Raw genomic sequence first — 16443 nt, forward strand, 5'->3', positions numbered from 1 at the left:
TAACGAATATACCCCTGCGTATTACAGGGATCTCAGCTGCCCGGGCCGAAGGAGTTCTCCTTTAGCTCAGCTGGCAAGTTTCCTGTTGTGTGACACAGGAGACCCGGGTTCGCGCCCACTGAGGGATGAACTGGCAGGGCAGGACCGGCAAGGGCAGAAACCCCAAGAACCATGACAGCCCAACAACATCATCACCATTCTCCTTTATTAACTCAATTCAATTATCTGTCCATAGTGATCACGCAATGCAATGAATCATAATAACCACAATTACAAAATTGTATTCCATCAATAATGGACATGTTTACATTTAACTGTCTATTGGTTTAACATGTCTGGTATCTCTTGTGTGTAGACAAAAATAAAGAATATCAGGAACTGTCCATTAAAACTAAAATCCATTAAACAGAGATCCATTAAATTAAGGTTTAACTGTATATGTATTTCTATGATGGCCTTCATTGTAGAATTCAATCAAAAAAATGATGACCACAAAGACACATACTGTATAGGAACAACAGACTTTTTGGACTGCTTATCATACACAGGGAGACTTTTTTGTCAACACAGGTATTAGTGATTCTATATACACAGGGAGAGTAGAAAATGATTAGTTCAGTATTTCATTTAACCACACGTGTTTAAAAAGTATTGTTCAATAATTCACACTAACTGTATACTTTTGCAAATAATGACTTTGCCAATGAAAACAAGAAAATAATTACTTTAATGAAAATTTTCTTTAAGTCGACTGGAAAAAAGTGTTTCTAGTAATACCTGTCTTTGTCTTGCTGGTTGCCTTTCTCATTAGCATTGATTAAAGCAAGCTCATCCAGAAGAGAGGTGGACTCCTTGGTGAATTTTTCAAATACCTGTTTTATGGGAAAGGAATCATCTTTAAATAGAATTAGCATTTTGGCCATAAAATAAAACTGAAATGTTATCCATTACAGCCAGGTGTGGCACTGTAGGTCCTAACTGCTGTACTAAATTCAAAGAAATATAGTCTCTTTTATCAATCAAATGTCTCACCTATCCCAGTAAATTAATGTTTAAACGAATTTTGATTGAAATATTTTCAAAGAATGTATTTTTATATTAAAATGTCATGGATATTTTAATTGTTTCTTAAAAATATTAACATATAGAAAACAGAAGCACTTAAACTACCATCAAGATCAAAAGTAACAAAGCTTTTCCCAGGTCTGATTATTGTGTAATGCTTAACTTCACCTTTAAACAATGTAAAGCATTTTTTATATAGCACATGAGGTTACAATCGACAAGTAATGATAACTTACCAATCTTTTGTTTAGCCAGTCCATGTGGTCATAGAGGAGACTGCCACCAAACTCTTCAGTGAGCTGGCATGGCTCAATGTACCGAGTCAGTTTATTGGCAGAGACTAAAATAACCTGCAGCATCAGAGAGGGAAATAAAACTAACATTATAGCAAAGTGTCTGCATTTAAAAAAAACTGAAATATTTTTGAACATGTCAAAAACAACAATGAATAACACAAGTCACACAATTTAACACAATACAAATTGTGACCACCAACTACAGTGCCAACACAAAACAATTACATGATTACTCAAGCCATTCAAATGTAAAATAGAAATCTGTGCAAACAGCGGGCACTTCTGTAAAGCTTTTAATGCAGATGGCAGATGCTTACATTAGTTTTAGCTGGATGTGCTGTGAAATACGATTTCAAATTAGAAGTAGATATCAATACAAGCTAGTAGTGTTTGAACTTCCTCCCAGCTGGATTATAAATGTTAATCTTATTCAAGGAAATCCATAAAAGTCTGTTTGTACTGGTTGCACTTTATCCAGGTATGGTAAAGTAACACTTTCAAGCTCTCAAGATTTAAAGGGGAACTGCAATGCTATTTTTAAATTTTGGGGTTAGAAAGAATCAGCATTTGTAATGGCATTTCAAACCAGAATGAAAGTAAAATGTACACAGTAACTTGTAAATTGGAGGTTTTACATCACAAACTTCCAGATATGAGCAGTGCAACATTGATGTCATTGTCTGCGATTAAGAACGAGGCAACAAAACATCCAGTAAGGTGAAGTGGCCCTTTTGCATTAAACAAGCAGGCTTGTGATTACATCTCTTTTAAGCCAATAGAAATATTGCTCTCGGATTGTTTTGCTGACAAACACTGCTTACTTGTTAACTCTGTGTGCGGATCACATAGGAACACTTCTGTTAGGAAATGTGTGCTGCACAACCTGTGCTTATTCGCTCGTACATTGCATTACATTAGTCATTACAGGGACTAGTGAGCAGGAGGGGCTGCTTTATATTGCAATTCATGCAAACTCTCGCTCTTGCCCGTGGCGACACCAGCAGTTTGTGACAACAATACCGACTAACAGTACTTTAACAAAGTTCACAATTTTGTGCTTAATTCACAATTTGTAAAATTTGTCTATAACATCAATAAACTCATCTTGTTCCCAAGATTTAAAAAATGGTCTGAGAAATTTGGACTACAGTCCCCCTTTATTTTTGTGATTTAATAAGTAAATAAGCAATTACAATTTCTGATTATTTGTAAAATAGTCCTAAGAACATTAAAGGAGTTTTCAGTTACTAGCAACACAAGGATGGGATGGGAAAGATAAAAACCCTGAAACACCTACATTTTATTAATTTTAATACATTTAATTAATCATTTAAATAATGATTTTTTTGTTTCACCATTTTCATGGTTGTGATCCAGCTCAATCATTGTTTCTCTCAGCGAGTACATTTAAGAATTGTACACAATTCAAAATGATTAACAGCTAGCTCACATTTTCACTAAAACTAACATCACTTTTAATTAAAGCTTAATTAAAACAAAGCCATAACATATCCCTATATCACAAAACCATATAAATGGAAGAATCTGGCTTATGTTAAATGTTACTGAAAAATGTGCTTTTATCCAGTCCAATTAAAAATATTCTACAGGAAAACAAGGAAAATGCATAAGTTAATGTTGTGCTTTAATGCCTGTTTCTACACAGATGTCTAGCTATGAAATTATAATAAAAATGCTACACACGGCATTTTTATTGGAAACTCATTCACAAACATACCTTGCTTGGTTTTCCAAACCTTAATTTAACAATTATGAGAAAATCAATACAAAGTACAAAGTTTCCATTATAAAACAAACAATAAACTCAGGCCTATAACAAACATATAAATAACACTCATTTTCCTATTTAGAAAATGCAAGGGAATTACTTTAGACCCACAGCTCCTAGGGGACCCCTCTGTCTGCTGGTTTTCATTCTAGCAGAGCTCTTAATCACCGGTGCTAATTGATGCCTTTAATTGATCTGCTTGCTTGTTTAGACATTTATCTTGTTCTTCACTTAGCTCTTGGTTTAAAAAATACCCTAATTCAGCACAAATAACTTAATGCACTCCCTTCTTCATTTGTGTAAGAGTTCACTCTATTATTACTGACTAATAAATTGATAACCTATTATCAACTGTTGAAAATGTACAAGTGTGAATAAATCTGCATTAAATACTCCAGACAATCTGTGTCTTTTTTTCCCATTCTGTAGAGGACCAGTTGGTTACATTTACACACTGTTCTGAAACTCAGAAATTGGTACAGGGTTGGCATCTTTTACAAATCCCATACAAAATTTCAAGAGCTGACTCAGAACATGGGTAGTGCAAAAACAAGAGCACTCAGTCCCTTGTACCAGGGTGGGGAACCACTTTTAGAATCTAATCAATCATCCCTAATGGTTTCAAGAAAAAAACATAACCGGAGTGTAAATTTATCTTCAGGTGGTCCACAGATGCTTCCTGTGTTTGAGAATCAATTCATTTATTCATTCATATATTAATTTCAAACCAATTTATGGAATACACACATATCCCAATGTAAACTACTGACAAGCTCTTTCGCTGCAGGCTTTTTCACATTTCTACGGCACGTTCTTTTATTATTTTTTAAATCTAGTTTGTCCTGATTCGACACTGCACTATAAGATTGCACAACAACAGTCAGCAGATGTCCCTGCAGATGTTTGCTGCTAAATCAACACCAGGCAAAACAGAAGTTGGCTCTTGTACAAACAAACCCTATAAAACTCCTAGAGCTAAAGAGGAGGAGAAACAGAAAAATATATATTTTAATCAGCTGCTTGGAGTACTGCGCATTACTGCATCTTTGAAAGATAGCATGTCTTAAAACTATACTTTTTTTTAAATGATTTTAATTCTAAAGTCCATGCCTAATAATTTAACATCGAGTCTTTCATGTCAAGGTATCTCAAAGAGCTTTACAGTAATACGTCAGCAGCACATTAGTAGAAAGAACATGTTGAAACATGGGAAAAACTGTTTAACTCAGAACATGTTTAAATGTTTAAAATTTATTAAATGCTTGCCTGAAGAAATTTTAGAAAACAAAGACAGGGAATTTTAAGTCTCATGTAGAGTGTTTCACAGTTGTGATACTATTTCTGTAGAAAGCCATGTTGTACTCTGTATGGAATCTTGTCGTGGGGAAACACAGTAAATGAGAATCTGTAGACTAATGTTACTGTTTTTCACTAGGATGACTAGTATCAATCGTGCTCAATGCATCCCGGTTTCACAATTTGCTTAGTGAACTCAGAAGCTTTACTTTTCTCTTATTAGTACTGAACAACAAAAAAATTGTAGGATCCAGGTTTAATTTCTGAAAATGATTATGTCTATTAATGTCAACCTTGGGGATCCGAGTGGAGTAAGAAACACAGTACCACCAAGGATGACCTGGCCAAATGGTAACATTTAGATGCTAGAAAAAAGAGGGTTCAAAACTGAGTTTTGTGGAACACAAGAAGTCACTAAATGGGTGTCAGAGACAATGCAAGGATTCCTTGATTACTTCTGTGACAAAGGGGCCCAGAGCTGAAAAACTGGAATGGGATCAAGGCAGCAAGTTATAGAACACTTTTGATGTACCTTGTCATTCACAGCGGACTGAGATATTGCTGATAGAACACACTTTGTTCAAGAAGAATATAAAAAAGGTTATTCAGATCATACAGTTCCTGATGGTACTTCATCCTATACCTCAATTAGCTTAGGAACTGTAAAATCGGGAACAGTTGCTGGTTTGAAACATTGTATATATACATGAAGACCTGAAGCCCATGACTAAACAGAAATTCTCAGCATAAAGTACATGAGATAGGATATCTTGTCCCTTCCAAAAATCACCTCAAATGCTAAAATAAGGGCCAACAATCATTTATACAAAAGGGATTGAGGAAGATGGATTTTATGCAGACAAAAAAGAAAAAAACACCTTGTAGTACAGCTAAATACAGTATAAGTTACAGTCTATAATTTGGAAGCAGTGAGTACAATTTCTAAAATTAAAGAAACTATAAAAAATGGATGACCCCAGTATTTGTTATTGTACTTGAAAAAGCAAATGAACTTTTTGAGCATGAGCAAAATGAAACCAATTATTTCAACCTCATGGAAAACAGTTTAATAATACCCTTGGCAGATTTCTCTTAAAGCATTGCTTTGATACCTTTGATTTATATTACATATTGCTACCATGATGAAAAATGCAATAGTTGATTCAGTCACTAACTGGTCAACTGCCAAAACACTTCACAGAGGAACAAATTTAGCTCTGGGTGGGGGGTAAATGCACTACATGCTACATGCCATGGAGATAAATTCAAGTGTTTTGACAGCTTGTAAAGCTGTGAAATTCTATAGGATTTAACATCCCCCTTTGTCTTCATAGGGAAGCTCTTCATTTCTGTCTTTTAATCCTTAGGTGATACAAAAGAAGACTAAATGTGCAACCATAAACAAGCATTTCCACTTATTAACATTCCTCCACATGAAGTCCAATGATAAACATGAATAACTCTGAATGAATCTACAATAGCAGTTTCCTGCGTAGACAACAGCTGACAGTAATTCCACACAACTGGGCAGCTATGAAACAAAATCTGCTTCTTCTTACCTTTAACAAAATAAAAACCATGCTAGGGGTCTATAGCTATTGTTTTTACCCAGACTCACACAGCTTAAATATTTAAATAAAAATAATATTAAAAACATGGTTCTGACTGTTCTGGTCTCTGGAAGCATATTTACAATATATTAGCTCCCTGCTTGATGATACCTTTCAAATATATGATTTCAGTGAAATGACATCCCTATCAACTTGTTGAGGTGCTTTCCAACCAATACAGCATTGTTAATGCAGCTCACCCTAAAGTAAATTAGTTAAGAAATCTGTCAATTTCAACACTTCTGTTCTAAAAAAGTGAAAAACGCAGAAAAGGTACACAAATATCTGGTATTCCTCAATACAAAAGTTAACAAACCACTGCTAAACAAACACTGATGAACAGAATGTCACAAGAAAATGAGCTTTAATCTAAGTGTTTGAAAATGCTTTGTTAAATCTCGGTAACTATAAATAATCAAATATCAAAAAGTCAACTTTCCTAAATACAACACACCCCTTTATAAAAACAATTAGATATAACATCCACACATGATAAGACTGAATCCTAATTCTGGATTCTAGACCATCTGGTGAACAAAATAAATTATGAGGACGGCTTGAGGGTGATGCCTGGCCCAGATCGTCAGTGAAATCAGTTGGTTTGTTTCTTCTCCAATGAATCTGTACTACCTCTGTGGAAATAAGTGTAAGAGGCAGTCTCTGCTGAAAATACTATTCAACTTTCTTTTTTGTTTATTACACAATGTAGTACTGTGCTACCATATCACCTGTGCAGTAAAAGCAAAAACCCAAAACACTGCCACTAAATGTGCAATACATGTTGCAAGAACAGCAGCTTTGACTTGCATGCTAACTAACCATTCTGTCTGGAATGCAATCTAGCAGATTGGACAAAGACTGTGCAACATTCACATACATACAAACCTTAACCTACTTTATTTTTAAAAAGATAATACAATGCATCAATCAATGCAACAAACCGCATTTGGATTATATACATATATGTCTCTTTGGAAAATATGAGAATGTTAAGCTATAACTGCATGTTTTATCTTGCAAGTTTAAACATAAAACAGATTAAGGAAAGATACTGAATGATTTACAGAGAAAAGGAAAACATCACATCTGTCTTATGCATATTTCACACCAATATCAATTCAGTCAAAAGGCAATGGCTCAGAACCAAGAAAGGCTTGTTCTAAACTCAATCAAACTACATCGTTCTAGATTCCTCTCGATATTTTGCAATATTTCCTTACAATATCATAAAGTTTAACTTCCCTAAAGAGTGTAGAATTACGTTTTTTTTCATGTAGTACAATAATTACACTTGTAATGTATCCACAGACTACTTAAGACCCTGCTAAATTATATGCAGTAAAAGCATTCAATTCAAAATGGAAAAAAGAATAAAGAAAATGTATTCTGAAATGCCCAGAGTTTTTATATATAGGAAAAAAATATCCATATGTATTTCTATAGCATGCAAACCACATATCCAAGGAATACCTTTGAATTCAAACTATTAATAAGAACCTAGGGTCTCAACTGGTAAAATAAAAGCAGATGCATTTAGTACTTAGAAGGTACCTCTTTATTCAAACAGTACTACTGTAAACTTAAAAAAATGTACTATACTTTCAAACCTGTGAAACTGACGCTGGGAATTTTCAAGAGGTTATATAGATTATTGGAATTGATGAACTACAAGCAACAAAATAAAGAAAGACTGCCCAAATGGCCATCTCCGGTTTGTGACCTCTCTTATGTTCTTACATTCAGTGTTTGTAATAAAACAGTAGCATTTGTGTCATGAATAATTAAAAAAAATAATTTATAAACTTTCAGTCATTAGTTATCAGAAAAAACAGCACTTGAACCTTTAATTTAAGCTTTTACTCCATGTATAAACATTAAGGTGTGCTCAATATTTATGACAGTTCTGAAATTGCACATAAAAGGTATTTAGCAGAAATTCTGTTAAACTCATTACAATTAAACCACACGCTCAAACCGCATCGTCAGAAAGACTGCCCTAATTATCTTCCAAACACTTTCAAAATTTAAAACTACCTCTTGAATATAGGATTCTGCTGAACTGCACTCTGCCTATAAAACCTGTGCAACGTGGCCAGTAAGGGTTTCGATGGCAAAGAAAAGCAACCCCAATTATTTTTTCCCCTCGCTTTAGCAAATTCAGAAACTAATGTACTGATCCCTGTAGGCCAAGGCTGATCACTCAGCACAATCAACATGCACCACCAGCAAACCTAACTGCATAACTCGCATTGCATTCTTCCCTGAGTGAGACACTAGAGACCTGCTGCAATTACTTTTATGAAAAAAATAGGACAACATACATCATTCACAGTACATCAATCTTCAAAACATTTCAAAATTGTTATTCCCCAATCACAATAGCTGCTAAAATCTTGAAATCTGGATGCATAAACATGAGCCACTGCCATTAGCAATTGTTTATTGTACATTTGCATTTATAAAACATAAGAGAACCGGATTATCACACGATACTTTTAAACCCTTAATTAAATTGCCCTAATCTCAACAGGAACCCCAGCTAGCTATTTTTTCTTCGCCTTATTAATAATTATCTGTACAAGAATTAGTTGCTTACATAGTCTAAACCTCTGAGATTTATAAGATAGAAGCCACACAAGTGTAAATTACAGTACATTGTAGGTTTTTTATTCTAATATAGTGGCAATATGCTTGAGCACCACGTTTCTTGTTCAAACCCTTTAACAATTAAAACCCTTAATTAAGCAAATTAAAAGCCTGTAATAAGGCAGTCATGTTTACTGCTACCATTGATTCAGCCTTTACTATACTATGCTTCTTCTTCAGCACACATTTGCCATTATAACTTTGAATTGCGAAATAATGACGTGTGTTGTACAATACCTTTGTTTTCAGGCTAAACAAGGAATCAATTTCATTTGGAGTTAATAATATGCAAAGTCAACTACAGTGGATATAAAAAGTCTACACACCCTTATTGAAATTGCAGGTTTTTGTGATGTAAAGCCAGAAATCAAGACAAATCATATCAGACATTTTTCCATCTTTAATGTGACCTGTCATTTCGTATCTAAATTTTTAACGCTTTTAATTACAGTTTCTAAATAAGAACTATAGAACAAACAATTTTAAAACAACATTTCAAATTGATTATTATTATGCTGTCCCTAAAAGATGTGGCTGTCCCTCATCAACATCATAAAATGTCCTTGTGCCCCTAGTGGCATTTTCCCCACAATGGTCAATGCGCAGTGGTATTTTAAAAACAAAATTACAGCCTTCATTTTGCACAGAAAAAAATCAAGGCTTAACCTTTAGATGGAAAAACAAAACCCAACCGATATATTTAGCCACAAGTCCAAAACTGCAAAAATAATGACGGTTTAACCTTTCCTATCCTATTACAAACTAAAAGGATCCTAGAAACAACTTCTGGGCTTAATCCTTCCATCTGGGGAAAACCCAAGTCAAAGTTTCAGTAACCATACTTATTCTCAACAATGACTTCACCATCAACCATCACTGAACCACATTAGGGGTTTAAATCCCCATATCCCTGTGGGCAGTACCATTGTATCCCGCACGGAAAGGCTACGGACACACAGCAAAAACTAATATAAATACATAAGACACAGGCAAAGATCTTGAGGATTTTTCATTTAAAAAAATAAATACATTCAAATGTCTTTAGTCACATTACTTACCTCAAAACCTAGTCTGTCCTTTTCTTTCCAGAAACAGAAATGGGTAACTTTCTTGTCCCAAAACTCATCAGGTTTCACAACACAAACCAGAGAGACTTCAGCAGGAATAACATTCTAGAAAGGTAAATTAAAAATATTTTTCTTTCATTTAAGGATCTTCATAAAACAGGTACAACTTTAGAAAGTCACATTTGTATAAAAAGTATCAATGTTCCAATGGTTGTTTTCAGGCAATATGCTTTTAACAAAAAATAAGCTAACATAACATTGTTTTTTTATTAGATCACCAAGAACTGCCAAGAGGCAGTTATTCTGAACAAATATAACTTATTCAGTACAGTACAAATTATGCCAAGAATAAGCACACAATTAAATCTGTTATGTTCAGTCTGTACTCATAATGAAAGGAGGCTTGTAACTACTGCCAAATTTACAATTCACAGTCTCAATGAGCTTGAAAGCATAACCTGTTGTGGTTTAATCCACCTTGCCTATTTATAATTTATTATTATAATTATTATTATATCTACTGACTGTCTGAGTTGAGGTCCAATTTGGATATTTTAAGAAAAAAACAAGCCTCTATGCATCTCATACATTTTTATATATAAAGAAAAAAGTACATGAAATTAAGGCTAAAAGATGGCATAAGATGTTTAATGTATTTTCTACATACATTTCAAAACAGTACTATATACACAATACAATATAAAAAACATGCATTAAAGACACAGACAGCATTGTGGTACCCCTTCACAAGTTAAGCCCACTTCAGAAAAAAATAAAATCTGTATGCCACAACAGATTAATGCTACAGCAAGTAGGGATTTTCTGTGTGTAATTTAGTCATGTTCAGAACCTTTTGGACAGTGAAAAAAAATCTGGCAAATACTTTTACACAACACATTCAATCTTCCCTGACAAAATCAGGTCACTGCAGAGCTGGCTTTAGTCATACTAATAATCCCAGGAACGCAGAACTCAAGAATGATTGCATTAATATATTTTTGTATTAATATATTAATATATTCAATGTATTGGACATATAATTGTACAAAAGAAAGAATAATAACAAATAATCATAATTTTAATTAACACTATGTCCAAAGCCTCCCTTGCAAAACAAATCTCTCAGCTGTTCATTGCTGTGCAAACACCAAATCTTTAGAAAGAAAAGGCCTGAATAAATATGAGGATTGTTTAGACTAAGAATTTACAAATTTAGAAACAGGCAAATGTGCATGAAACTGACTTCATGTAGTTAAAGAACATATTGTGATGTCTACATTTAGCTTAATTATCACCAAAAAACAGAAATATTTATATATTGTTAAACAGTAATAGAATTAAACAATAATCAAATTAATATTTTTTACTGTACCAATATTTTCAGCATGAAAATTTAGCCAATAATTCAAAAATACATGGACTGTTATTTTCCTTAGAATTCAGATTATTTAAACTGCAAAGTACCTTCATATACACATTAGGTGTATATGATAATGGCTGTTTTGTGAATATTCATGAATTTTATGATTAACGAATTAGCATAATAGCAACTCCAGCTGGCTTGGACGCAAATAAGAATCAAATGTACAATGGGGAATACTAAACCAGTAGCTATATTAAAAGCCTTCCTCCCATCAAATCATGACCAAACACAATGGAGACAAACATAATACTGATGTTCTTTTTAAATGTTTTTTACCTGCAGCATTAACACCACTGTCTTGACTATATTCCACTGTGATTTTCTTCCATCAACTATCACAGTAAATCCTCTAGCTTTGCACTTCTCGCTGGAAGAAAAAAGAACGACATCTTTTTTGAAGTCATCTAAATGGTAGAAAAGCAAAAGCTTATCTCACTAAAACACTAAGAAGGAAGACTTGCGCTACATAAAAATATAAAGTCAAATTTGTTTCTCTGTACGTGATGGAGAAGCTATGCTATTTTCGTACAAACAATTCAGACTTAACATTTTGGTTGTTGAGCCTTCTTCAAGTGTGAGAGTGCAACCGAAAAAATAGCTTTTTTTACATTTTTGTGGAATTAACTTTTTCTCTTAGCATGTGTATGTAAACAGAACTCAAATTTATTACTGTTTTGGAATGAAGCCTGTCATACTGAAATATAATGCTCTACATTGGACTTAGTTTCTAGCACAATATGTTACTCATCTGTCATCAAGAATACATTCCCTGAGGAGTGGTTAGATATGTTGAGGCATTGTGTTCATTTTTATGTCAACAGAAGGACATGCAGTGCTCACATTCCCAAACAATACGGTGCTCCGAAACAGTGTTCCTAAAGCACATACCATGGGAAATCTCTCTGAAACACCAGATTTATTTTCCAAAAGCACAGCTGGCTTTAGGTTTTGAGAAAAACAGTTTATACTTTTTTCATACTTTTTTGTCAAATTATAATAAGAGAGCCAATTACTTTTTTAATGTAATTGTTCCAAAAAGGAACAGGCTTCATGTTTGTTAAAAGAATTCGCAAAGGTGCAAGGTAATACAAAGATTGTTAGTAGGTACTTTTAAGGTACTGCTGTAGTCTACATGATACAAAGGTTGGTTAACAATCTTTGAAGAGGATTATGCAAAATTTCAACTTGAAATCATAAGAGAAATGGATGAGCAAGCAATCAAAAAGAAAGTGAACTGCTTTTAAAATAATCAGTTTTAAACTAACATCTGCTCATTGCTCTTTCTTTTACAGTTTTAATGCAGTTATTTCCACCTACTGGAAAAATGGACTAAAAGAGTGAGAAACCATGAGTAAAGCTTTTTCTTTTTAACCAGTTCTTCCACAAATATGCAAAAAGGAACTACAAGAAAGTACTCTTAGAACCTAGACATGCAAAGTGCTAATCACAGTCACAACTATCACATCATATGCCAGATGCAGGATATTCGATACACAAATGTACTTGGTGAAGCATATTTTAGGACATAAACTGCAACACCACCAGATGAATGCGGTCAATGATTATTGTTCCACTGCTCTGATTCTCATATCACAGAGATTTAAATTTGGGTTGGGAGAGCTCCCCTGTATTAATGGTATCTAGAACCATTAATAATTTTATTAACAAAGTCTTCAATAAAACAGGTTTTTGACACACTATCATCAATAATATGGCTGACACATTCCTATTTCAGTTTAATAGACTATACTTTTAAAATGACTGACCACTGTTATCTCACTTCTCTCTCTACGAATAAAAAGGATTCTGTACAATTTACAGTACAAACCCATGTGCTGTCAATAAATTGATTGTAACGCTTCCAAAGACCTTCAAAATATACTGCATCATCTATTTTAATCAATCCTACCTGAAAAAATAAACTGATTTAAGAAAGCAGGTTAAGAGAAAAGGGTTTTCCAAAGCAAGAGGATGCACATAGACACTGTAAACCAAATACTGTTACAAATTACAGATCCTAACAGAACACAGAAAAAAACTAAATATTTAAATAAAATAAATTTTATTTAAATAAAATTTACATTCAATTTAGAAAGAGTGACCTTTTGTGTATGTTACCAACATATTCTTCACCATGGAAAACTGTACAGAATTATGCTTCATAAAAAAAATCAATAAGATTCCAACTCAGTCACCTTGGTATGCTAAGTAAATAGTCCAGCGTGGAGCTGAGCTCATCCATACTTGTCTGGTCTGAACAAAGAGGAATCGTCAGTATTAGGCCACTCCGTCTGTCTTTCCCTCCTAAAAACAAAAATTAAAATGACATGTTCATCAAAATGACATGACTCCCTAGTGGAAGTCTTAAGTGCCTCAACATAAACGGGTTCTTACAAAGGTTAAGACAAACTTTTGTCCACAACCCTCCGACTAGCCCAGCCAACAAACTGAATTGTGAGAATAGGGAGAGCACTGTCTTGGAAACAATATTTCAATGATCTTAGAGCATGCTTTAGTTGTTTGTAGTTTGAAAAGAGGGACAGAACAAATGAACATTTGTTTATATACTGCACTTTGTCATTTAAACATCAAGATGTCACTGTTATGTGCATGCTACACCTGCCTGAATGTCTAAGCCATTCATTTGGAAGAATGCTTCAGCAAGCAGTTCAATGATAATTGTTATTTAACTTTTACCAGATAAACTTTAAAACACTACTTTAATTCACTTTACCTACAATACAAGAGAAAGTAATTGTTTAAAATTTAACCAGCAATTTTTTAAGGCAGTCTTTATTTGTACCTCAAACCTGGGCCCTTACAAACCTCTCGTAAACTATTTAATTATTCCCTTACTGCAGCACTAGATATATACGGCATTCAGAGTAAACATGCTAATATACGCATCTATCATTATGTTCTGAAACATAGATATTGTTAAATTGTTACTGCTTAGATTTTTTTGTTTCCATCAAGAGAAAACATGCTTCACATGTCAGCACTTCAAGAGCACAGTTTATATATTCTTCTCTGGATGTTTCTTTTCATGCACTGTACATCACTTTAGTCTAAAGTACTGTGGTAATACGAGCCATGAATGAAAAAATGAGCCTTTTTTCATTTAATCAAATAACAGAATTTCCTGTATATTTAGGGAAAAAAATGTTCAGGTGAGCCTCCACTTACTAAAAAAAGGTTTCCATCCTTCAGAGCAATCTCTAGGTAGTCCTCGTAATGTTTTCCTCATCCCTAGAGATCGCTTCCAATGACTCAATGATCTAACCTTCTGTTCCATGCAAGTCAAACTACAAAAGATCTGTTCTATATGGATGGCCGGCCATTATCAGTCAATTTCATTGGAATGTTAGTGCTGTGTTGATGTTGCATTAGAATATTAAAGATTTCTCACATTTAAAAGTGCATTTTAACATTAAGGTGAAAACAAAACCAACATCCTCGGTGTGTCATTCAGTTAAGGCTGTCAATATCCAAGCTGCATTGTTGTGTAAATGAAGGCCTATACTGAATATGAAGTAGAGCAGCAGAGATGTTGTTTTTCCAGTTACCTTCTCACACCTCTAAAATACACGCTACAATGAAATGGAGGTACTGGATTAAAAAAAAAAAAGTATTTAGACACTTCTTACGGAGTTCAATTTTGTTAAATTCCAAAATTATGCAAATACTTTTTTAAACTAAATATTTTAATTGAAATCCGAGTGCTCAAACTGAAGACTAAATTCATGTCAGCAAAAGCTAAAGAGAAAGAAAATGAAATCTTTGATTGTGTAAGTATTCAGACCCATGAACTCAATATTTAGTAGAAGCACCTTGGCAGAAATTACAGTCTTTCTGGGAAAGTACAAACTTTGCACAAAAGCTTGGTGCAGCTTTTGCCCATTCTTCTTGAAAGAATTGCCCAGGCTCTCTAAAGTTGCTTGGAGATTGCAAATGAACAGCAGTTTAAGTTTTTCATATATTTTCAATATTATTCATGTTGTTACTTTAACTGGACATTCACTGTCTTATTCTTAAGCCACTTCAGTGTAGCTTTGGCCTTGTGCTTTGGATCATTGACCTGCTGAAAGGAGAATTTTGGTCCAAGTGTACCTCTATGATTTGCCAGTACTTTGCTCTACGTTTCCATCAGTCTTGAAGAGTTTCTCAGTCCCTGCTGATTGGAAGCAGAACTATAATATTATGCTGCCAACACCATGCTTGATAGTAGGAATAGTGTTGGTTGGGTTATATTACTATGCTGAGCTTTCAGCAGGTGTGATGCTTCATATTTAGACCTAAAACGTACAATCTTGTCTGACCACAAAAACAGGTGACAAATGAAAGCGAATGACCAGGAGACACTTAAGTAGTCCATGGACATTTTCTTCCATCTTCACCAATGAACTCTATAACTCAAGTACTACTACAAGAAGCTGTTGTCCTCTAAGTGGCAACCAGCTGATCATTAACCAAGTCTAGGCAGAGTGTGGGTGCCTTCCACTTATTTATGAATAACATCTCCATGCTGAAAGAGATATTAAGGGCCACCTAGATCATTTTATGCTCTTCTCCTGCAACTTTATTACTAGCTGTTTTGAAAAATCCTTGATCTTCATGGTTGAGTCTTTGCTTGAAAATCCCTAACTGACTGAGGGACACAGATAGGTATATTTATTCTGAAATCATGCAAACACTGATTGTGTTCAAATAACTGTCTGACTCATGAACATAATTTTGTGCAACTACAATAATTTAGGTTTGCCACACCAAATAATATTAATACCTATGCAATCATAACTTTTCCATTTTTTTTGTTCATATTATCTATTTACTTCTTTTGTTCGTTGTTTTTAATGTGTGGAATATGTTCAATAAATATTAATTGCAAGCTATTATGGCTACAAGCTTTAAAACAACATAATGCGAGAACTGCAAGGATCTGAAAACGTAGAAATACATAGTAGTGCTATTCCTGCACTTTAAGCATTCACCATACTGCATTTAAAAACAAAACATCTCTCTACAAGAAAATAATCTTTGGTTCAGAGTTGTTAAACTTGACATAAACATCTCCACCCAGAACATTATGAAACTGTAAAGCCAGAGGTAATTTGGAACACAAACGTAAATAAGTAGTAGATACACTGCATTGTACTTTTTAATAACTTGTACCTGCATGATTATTCCTTGTACTCAACAAGGAACTTACACTTCCAATTCAAATAATAATAATAATAATAATAATAATAAT

At 33.9% G+C, this 16443-nt stretch overlaps 1 protein-coding gene and 1 long non-coding RNA gene across 2 annotated transcripts in view; one reads left to right on the forward strand and one right to left on the reverse strand.

The window, feature by feature from the left end:
- The window catches only part of LOC148821924 (uncharacterized), a 46783-nt gene extending 45999 nt beyond the window's left edge, over positions 1 to 784 (forward strand). Inside the window, exon 6 of the long non-coding RNA XR_016093934.1 lies at positions 28 to 784. This is a non-coding gene — a long non-coding RNA (uncharacterized LOC148821924). The remainder of the gene's footprint in view (positions 1 to 27) is intronic.
- Positions 1 to 16443, reverse strand: part of sestd1 (SEC14 and spectrin domains 1) — a 36996-nt gene that overhangs the window by 15614 nt on the left and 4939 nt on the right. The window contains exons 4-8 of the mRNA XM_088931078.1: positions 13388 to 13496; positions 11469 to 11559; positions 9761 to 9874; positions 1302 to 1415; positions 778 to 872 (exon numbers count right to left, since the gene is read on the reverse strand). Of these exons, the coding sequence (XP_088787204.1) occupies positions 778 to 872; positions 1302 to 1415; positions 9761 to 9874; positions 11469 to 11559; positions 13388 to 13496 (523 nt within the window). The remainder of the gene's footprint in view (positions 1 to 777; positions 873 to 1301; positions 1416 to 9760; positions 9875 to 11468; positions 11560 to 13387; positions 13497 to 16443) is intronic.

Source organism: Atractosteus spatula, chromosome 13 (assembly GCF_055471065.1).
Source record: "Atractosteus spatula isolate fAtrSpa1 chromosome 13, fAtrSpa1.hap1, whole genome shotgun sequence".
Taxonomy (NCBI): domain Eukaryota; kingdom Metazoa; phylum Chordata; class Actinopteri; order Semionotiformes; family Lepisosteidae; genus Atractosteus; species Atractosteus spatula.